The 7,044-nt window shown below is 62.5% G+C and overlaps 2 protein-coding genes across 4 annotated transcripts in view; one reads left to right on the top strand and one right to left on the bottom strand.

The window, feature by feature from the left end:
• The window catches only part of ATG9B (autophagy related 9B), a 10,383-nt gene extending 3,883 nt beyond the window's left edge, over positions 1-6,500 (top strand). Inside the window, exons 7-22 of the mRNA XM_077761500.1 lie at positions 8-135; positions 309-462; positions 708-887; positions 1,473-1,709; positions 1,879-2,012; positions 2,186-2,282; positions 2,484-2,621; positions 2,668-2,795; positions 2,969-3,122; positions 3,368-3,547; positions 4,133-4,369; positions 4,539-4,672; positions 4,846-4,942; positions 5,144-5,267; positions 5,352-5,493; positions 5,658-6,500. Of these exons, the coding sequence (XP_077617626.1) occupies positions 8-135; positions 309-462; positions 708-887; positions 1,473-1,709; positions 1,879-2,012; positions 2,186-2,282; positions 2,484-2,621; positions 2,668-2,795; positions 2,969-3,122; positions 3,368-3,547; positions 4,133-4,369; positions 4,539-4,672; positions 4,846-4,942; positions 5,144-5,267; positions 5,352-5,479 (2,250 nt within the window). The 3' untranslated portion in view covers positions 5,480-5,493; positions 5,658-6,500. The remainder of the gene's footprint in view (positions 1-7; positions 136-308; positions 463-707; positions 888-1,472; positions 1,710-1,878; positions 2,013-2,185; positions 2,283-2,483; positions 2,622-2,667; positions 2,796-2,968; positions 3,123-3,367; positions 3,548-4,132; positions 4,370-4,538; positions 4,673-4,845; positions 4,943-5,143; positions 5,268-5,351; positions 5,494-5,657) is intronic.
• Positions 6,466-7,044, bottom strand: part of NOS3 (nitric oxide synthase 3) — a 20,456-nt gene continuing 19,877 nt past the window's right edge. For 2 of the 3 annotated variants that reach the window (XM_077761026.1, XM_077761034.1), the window contains exon 26: positions 6,466-6,950. In XM_077761026.1, the coding sequence (XP_077617152.1) occupies positions 6,784-6,950 (167 nt within the window). In that variant the 3' untranslated portion in view covers positions 6,466-6,783. Of the gene's footprint in view, positions 6,992-7,044 lie in introns of all 3 variants that reach the window. The other variant, XM_077761037.1, reaches the window with a different exon arrangement.

Genomic DNA, 7,044 nt, shown 5'->3' with positions numbered 1-7,044 from the left:
CCTCCAGCTCGTCTTCTTCGCTGGCGCGCTCTTCGCCGCGCTGCTCGTGCTCACCGTCTACGACGAGGACGTGCTGGCCGTGGAGCACGTGCTCACCGCCATGACCGCACTCGGGGTCACCGCCACCGTGGCCAGGTGCCCGGGAGCTGCCCGGCGCGGAGGCGGGGGTGGGGGTGGGGGGTGTCTGACCTGGGGCCGAGCCTCCCGCGAATCCCTACCCTTCCCGCCGTCGGCGCTGCCTCTCCCCTGGCCCTGCGTCCCGTCGTCCTAAAGGCAGGCCCCTTCCCCACCCCCATCTCGATCTCCAGGTCCTTCATCCCGGAAGAACAGGGCCGGGGTCGTTCCCCGCAATTCCTGCTGCAGGCGGCCTTGGCGCACATGCATTACCTCCCGGAGGAGCCCGGCCCCGCCGGCAAGGCCAGCGCTTACCGGCAGATGGCGCGGCTGCTTCAGTACCGAGCGGTGAGGGTCCCGCCCGGAGCGGGCTGCGGGGACACCCGAGCCGCCGGCGTCTGGTCTGGGGAAGGGCGTGGGACGATCGGGCTCCAGGCTGGCCATCCCGGGAGCCGGGAAGTGACTCGGTTGGAGGTTTCCGGCCCTGGCGAGCGCGTTCCAGGGGACCTTCTTTGTCCCGATCACTCGATCTCGCGATGTCGCGTGCGGGCCCCTTCGACGACCCTTTCTCAAGCCCCACCTTGTTTCCCCAGGTCTCTCTGCTGGAGGAGCTCCTGTCCCCTCTCCTCACTCCGCTGTTTCTGCTATTCTGGTTTTGCCCCCGTTCCCTGGAGATCATTGACTTTTTTCATCACTTCACTGTGGATGTGGCTGGAGTTGGGGACATCTGCTCCTTTGCTCTGATGGATGTGAAGCGCCACGGCCACCCTCAGGTTAGAGCCCATCCTTATCTGTGTGGGGTTGGGGTTGGGTAAGGGTTTGCTTGTCTCACTTAAAGCAGAGCTCGGTTCCACCCCAAGCTCTATCACTGGCCACCTGTGCCCTGGAGCTAGTACTTTCGCCGCACGGTGGTGTCCTTATCTGTCAAACGAGGACAGCGACTGTAGCCAGTGCACAGGGCTGTGAGGATTGCATGAGATGATGCGGGTAGAACCCTCACAGAGTTCCCGGCACATTGTAACTCCGGTAAACGCGGGCAGAGACCACCAGAGAGGCTGAGGCATGAGCTGGTCAGTAGACCGGGCTGGAATAAGGTGGTCAGGCCAGCCCTGGGGTCCGCTGTGCACTAGCTGGCAAAACATTAAGCCTGCGCCCTACCCTTGTGCTGGCTCTAGACCCAGGACCTGCTTTGCGGCTGTATTTTTGGGTGATCTTGAGCAAGTCCCCGTGGTGGCTTCTGGCCTTTGACCTGGAAAATGGGGCTAATGTTTCCCGTCCCGCCTGCCCCATGAGGCTCCCACGGAAGCTATCAAAACAGTGTCCACAGCATGTGAACGACTGACTGTTCTTGTTCTCAGTGGCTCTCGGCAGGACAGACAGAGGCCTCGCACTCTCAGCGCGCGGAGGATGGAAAGACTGAGCTCTCCTTGATGAGGTTCTCCCTGGTGCATCCACAATGGCGCCCCCCGGGGCACAGCTCCAAGTTCCTGGGGCACCTTCGGGGCAGGGTCCAACAAGATGCGGCAGCCTGGGGCGCCACTTCTGTGCGCAGCCCCCCCACCCCTGGGGTGCTCAGTGATTCCTCCTCACCTCTGGTGAGTGGCAGCCTGGCCTGGTCTTCTGCCCTCCCCACACCCAGGCTCTCCCCTCCAACTGGCCGTTTGTATTGACCTGCTCCCTGGTCCAGCTTGCTCTCGGGCCTTCCCTAGACCTCCTTCCTCCCCTTCTGGCCTCACTTCCGACACCCTCCTCTCTTGCCCCCAGCCCGAGGCCTTCCTGGCCAACCTCTTGGTGCACCCCCTCATGCCCCCACGGGACCTGAGCCCCACAGCCCCCTGTCCAGCTGCAGCCACAGCCAGTCTCCTGGCCTCCATTTCCCGCATTGCCCAGGACCCAAGGTGAGGGGGGCGGTGGGCCTGAGATGGAGAGCAGTGGGGTGGCGGGGCCGATCTTCTGGGCAGAGTATGCAGGCGTTCTGGGGATGATTGGGAAGGGGAGGTCGAGTCTGGCCCTCCCCTGGGGGCACTGGGGGGAGGGGCGTGTCTTTGGACCTCTGCACCCTCTGTTGCAGCTGTGTGTCCCCAGGAGGCACTGGGGGCCAGAAGCTGGCCCAGCTCCCAGAGCTTGCTTCTGCTGAGATGAGTCTCCATGCCATCTACCTGCACCAGGTGAGCAGAGGGGTGCCAGGAAGCCACATGTGGGGAGAAAAGCAGCTGAAATGAAGTGGAGACTGAGGGTGGGGTAGTGTAAGGAAGTACTCAACGGGAGCCGGAAGAGGAGGGTTTAAAACCCTCTGCACCTAGGCCAGGGGGTGAGCTGCACACTGGAGGGCAGAAAGGGAGCCCCTCATTCTCCTTGGTTCCATTTAGCTCCATCAACAGCAGCAGCAGGAGGTGTGGGGTGAGGCTTCGGCCTCTTCCCTGTCCAGGCCCTGGTCCAGCCCCTCCCAGACCCTCTCGCCTGATGAGGAGAAGCCGTCCTGGTCAAGTGATGGTGAGGCGGTCAGGGTGTGCAGGGGACAGACCCTGGGTTGCTGGGGCATCACCGCNCCAGCTCGTCTTCTTCGCTGGCGCGCTCTTCGCCGCGCTGCTCGTGCTCACCGTCTACGACGAGGACGTGCTGGCCGTGGAGCACGTGCTCACCGCCATGACCGCACTCGGGGTCACCGCCACCGTGGCCAGGTGCCCGGGAGCTGCCCGGCGCGGAGGCGGGGGTGGGGGTGGGGGGTGTCTGACCTGGGGCCGAGCCTCCCGCGAATCCCTACCCTTCCCGCCGTCGGCGCTGCCTCTCCCCTGGCCCTGCGTCCCGTCGTCCTAAAGGCAGGCCCCTTCCCCACCCCCATCTCGATCTCCAGGTCCTTCATCCCGGAAGAACAGGGCCGGGGTCGTTCCCCGCAATTCCTGCTGCAGGCGGCCTTGGCGCACATGCATTACCTCCCGGAGGAGCCCGGCCCCGCCGGCAAGGCCAGCGCTTACCGGCAGATGGCGCGGCTGCTTCAGTACCGAGCGGTGAGGGTCCCGCCCGGAGCGGGCTGCGGGGACACCCGAGCCGCCGGCGTCTGGTCTGGGGAAGGGCGTGGGACGATCGGGCTCCAGGCTGGCCATCCCGGGAGCCGGGAAGTGACTCGGTTGGAGGTTTCCGGCCCTGGCGAGCGCGTTCCAGGGGACCTTCTTTGTCCCGATCACTCGATCTCGCGATGTCGCGTGCGGGCCCCTTCGACGACCCTTTCTCAAGCCCCACCTTGTTTCCCCAGGTCTCTCTGCTGGAGGAGCTCCTGTCCCCTCTCCTCACTCCGCTGTTTCTGCTATTCTGGTTTTGCCCCCGTTCCCTGGAGATCATTGACTTTTTTCATCACTTCACTGTGGATGTGGCTGGAGTTGGGGACATCTGCTCCTTTGCTCTGATGGATGTGAAGCGCCACGGCCACCCTCAGGTTAGAGCCCATCCTTATCTGTGTGGGGTTGGGGTTGGGTAAGGGTTTGCTTGTCTCACTTAAAGCAGAGCTCGGTTCCACCCCAAGCTCTATCACTGGCCACCTGTGCCCTGGAGCTAGTCCTTTCGCCGCACGGTGGTGTCCTTATCTGTCAAACGAGGACAGCGACTGTAGCCAGTGCACAGGGCTGTGAGGATTGCATGAGATGATGCGGGTAGAACCCTCACAGAGTTCCCGGCACATTGTAACTCCGGTAAACGCGGGCAGAGACCACCAGAGAGGCTGAGGCATGAGCTGGTCAGTAGACCGGGCTGGAATAAGGTGGTCAGGCCAGCCCTGGGGTCCGCTGTGCACTAGCTGGCAAAACATTAAGCCTGCGCCCTACCCTTGTGCTGGCTCTAGACCCAGGACCTGCTTTGCGGCTGTATTTTTGGGTGATCTTGAGCAAGTCCCCGTGGTGGCTTCTGGCCTTTGACCTGGAAAATGGGGCTAATGTTTCCCGTCCCGCCTGCCCCATGAGGCTCCCACGGAAGCTATCAAAACAGTGTCCACAGCATGTGAACGACTGACTGTTCTTGTTCTCAGTGGCTCTCGGCAGGACAGACAGAGGCCTCGCACTCTCAGCGCGCGGAGGATGGAAAGACTGAGCTCTCCTTGATGAGGTTCTCCCTGGTGCATCCACAATGGCGCCCCCCGGGGCACAGCTCCAAGTTCCTGGGGCACCTTCGGGGCAGGGTCCAACAAGATGCGGCAGCCTGGGGCGCCACTTCTGTGCGCAGCCCCCCCACCCCTGGGGTGCTCAGTGATTCCTCCTCACCTCTGGTGAGTGGCAGCCTGGCCTGGTCTTCTGCCCTCCCCACACCCAGGCTCTCCCCTCCAACTGGCCGTTTGTATTGACCTGCTCCCTGGTCCAGCTTGCTCTCGGGCCTTCCCTAGACCTCCTTCCTCCCCTTCTGGCCTCACTTCCGACACCCTCCTCTCTTGCCCCCAGCCCGAGGCCTTCCTGGCCAACCTCTTGGTGCACCCCCTCATGCCCCCACGGGACCTGAGCCCCACAGCCCCCTGTCCAGCTGCAGCCACAGCCAGTCTCCTGGCCTCCATTTCCCGCATTGCCCAGGACCCAAGGTGAGGGGGGCGGTGGGCCTGAGATGGAGAGCAGTGGGGTGGCGGGGCCGATCTTCTGGGCAGAGTATGCAGGCGTTCTGGGGATGATTGGGAAGGGGAGGTCGAGTCTGGCCCTCCCCTGGGGGCACTGGGGGGAGGGGCGTGTCTTTGGACCTCTGCACCCTCTGTTGCAGCTGTGTGTCCCCAGGAGGCACTGGGGGCCAGAAGCTGGCCCAGCTCCCAGAGCTTGCTTCTGCTGAGATGAGTCTCCATGCCATCTACCTGCACCAGGTGAGCAGAGGGGTGCCAGGAAGCCACATGTGGGGAGAAAAGCAGCTGAAATGAAGTGGAGACTGAGGGTGGGGTAGTGTAAGGAAGTACTCAACGGGAGCCGGAAGAGGAGGGTTTAAAACCCTCTGCACCTAGGCCAGGGGGTGAGCTGCACACTGGAGGGCAGAAAGGGAGCCCCTCATTCTCCTTGGTTCCATTTAGCTCCATCAACAGCAGCAGCAGGAGGTGTGGGGTGAGGCTTCGGCCTCTTCCCTGTCCAGGCCCTGGTCCAGCCCCTCCCAGACCCTCTCGCCTGATGAGGAGAAGCCGTCCTGGTCAAGTGATGGTGAGGCGGTCAGGGTGTGCAGGGGACAGACCCTGGGTTGCTGGGGCATCACCGCACCGCCCAGCTGATGGCTTTGCTCACCAGGCTCCAGTCCTGCCTCCAGCCCCCGGCAGCAGTGGAGAACCCAGAGAACCCAGAATCTGCTCCCTGTAAGATTTCAGGAGACCACAGGCACCCAGAAGGAGCCTGGCCAGGCCCCCAGCACTGACTGAGAGGGCTCCGCAGGGTCAGTATTGTGTAACTGGGGTGGGGGAGGGGGAACAAATAGAAAATTGGGTGGAGCCAGACTTGAGAAGATGGGGGCAGCGGTGGGAATTCAGGGTGATAGGGATGGACATCTGTGCAACCTAAACCTCCGGACTGCTTGCCAAGAGTCTTCCCCTCCCCCAGGTTCCTGGGCTTCTCCAGCCATAGGAGATCCGACAAGGCAGAGTGGAAGGGCGTGACGCTGAGCCCTCTTTAAAGACCTCCACCCCCTGACTCTAGATCTAAGGATGTTCTAGTTGGGCAGGACTTGGGGGAGGCTAATGATGAGCTCATTCCAGAGAGCAGAGAAAAGGGAGGAGAGGAGATGCCAGAGGCGTCTGAAGACTGGTGTTAAGAGACAGTCCCCACGTCGGGGGGCTCAGGGGACACCACACCAACTCCCCGTCCTTGAGCTTGAGCAATTGCCGGGAAAGAAATCTGCAGGCGTCCTCAGGGTGGAGGACCGGGCCGAGGTGGAGGCCTAGCTAAATGCAGGGGAAACAGTGAGGACGGGCCGTGGGCGGCAGTGGGCTCTTCAAGCCCGTCCGGCCTTCAGGTTCCACTGGGAAAGACTCTACCGAGGGCTGCTAGCTTTGGAGCTCAGCGGCGGCGGCGCTGGCTGCGGAAGTGGGTGTGGTCCTCATCCTGTCTGAAACCAGCAGTAAAGGTTGCTCACGGCTGCGTTGCACATCTTTGTGACCTTTGTCCCTGGCGTCCGCGCTCCCGGCGGAGGGCCATACCTGCTTCTCGGTCGAGAGCAAGGAAGCCGCACAGAACGGCCGTGATGGGCGCTGGGTCAGAGCCGAGTGGTAGGGTTAGGACTCCCTGTCGAAGAATTGCTACGCCTTGCAGCTGCACGAGTTGACAAAGCTTGGTGGTCTGTGATTTTAACCGATGGGGCTGGGTTAGGCATCTCGGTAGCTCCTGTAACATCGGGTCCAGTCTCTTATGGTGCGTTTTCGATAATAAATATTTTAATGATTTAGAGATTAGGATTCGAGATAAGATACCCCAGAGGGAGGTAAGGGGAACCTAAAACTCACCTAACGAACACAAGAGGGGTGCTGGGAGGGGCCCTCCGGACGTGGGGCAGGTAAACAGACCCAGAGAGAGACATTTCCTTCATCCCCTGCAATAAGTGGGCAGTCTCTGGACGGAGGTGGGAAGGCACCTCGGGAGGGGAGGGGGAGGTGGCTGGTCTGGTAACGCCGACAGGAGAGCAGACTGACGGCCCGTCTCCTGGAACTGGGATGGAAAGCAAGAGGGGCTCTCAGGGGCTGGGGGTGTCTGGGCCCGGCGGGTCGAACGCCCAAGGCACTGCGCCGCGCATATGCCGCTCCTGCAGGGAAAAGCTCTGGGTGCGTATACGGCTGGTCACCTCCTGGGTGCGCAGTGTGAGCCCGAAAATGTCCTCGTGATAGCGTTGCTGATCCTGCCGGGAAAAAGGGCGGCGGATCAGAACACGAGTGGGGTCCGAGTGGGAGTGGGCCCCGCCCCCGGCACGGCCCCGCCCCGCCCCGGCCCCCACCCC

This window comes from Crocuta crocuta, unplaced genomic scaffold, assembly GCF_008692635.1.
Source record: "Crocuta crocuta isolate KB4526 unplaced genomic scaffold, BGI_CrCroc_1.0 scaffold408, whole genome shotgun sequence".
In the NCBI taxonomy this organism is placed as follows: domain Eukaryota; kingdom Metazoa; phylum Chordata; class Mammalia; order Carnivora; family Hyaenidae; genus Crocuta; species Crocuta crocuta.
This window is presented reverse-complemented; position numbering and strand designations above follow the sequence as displayed.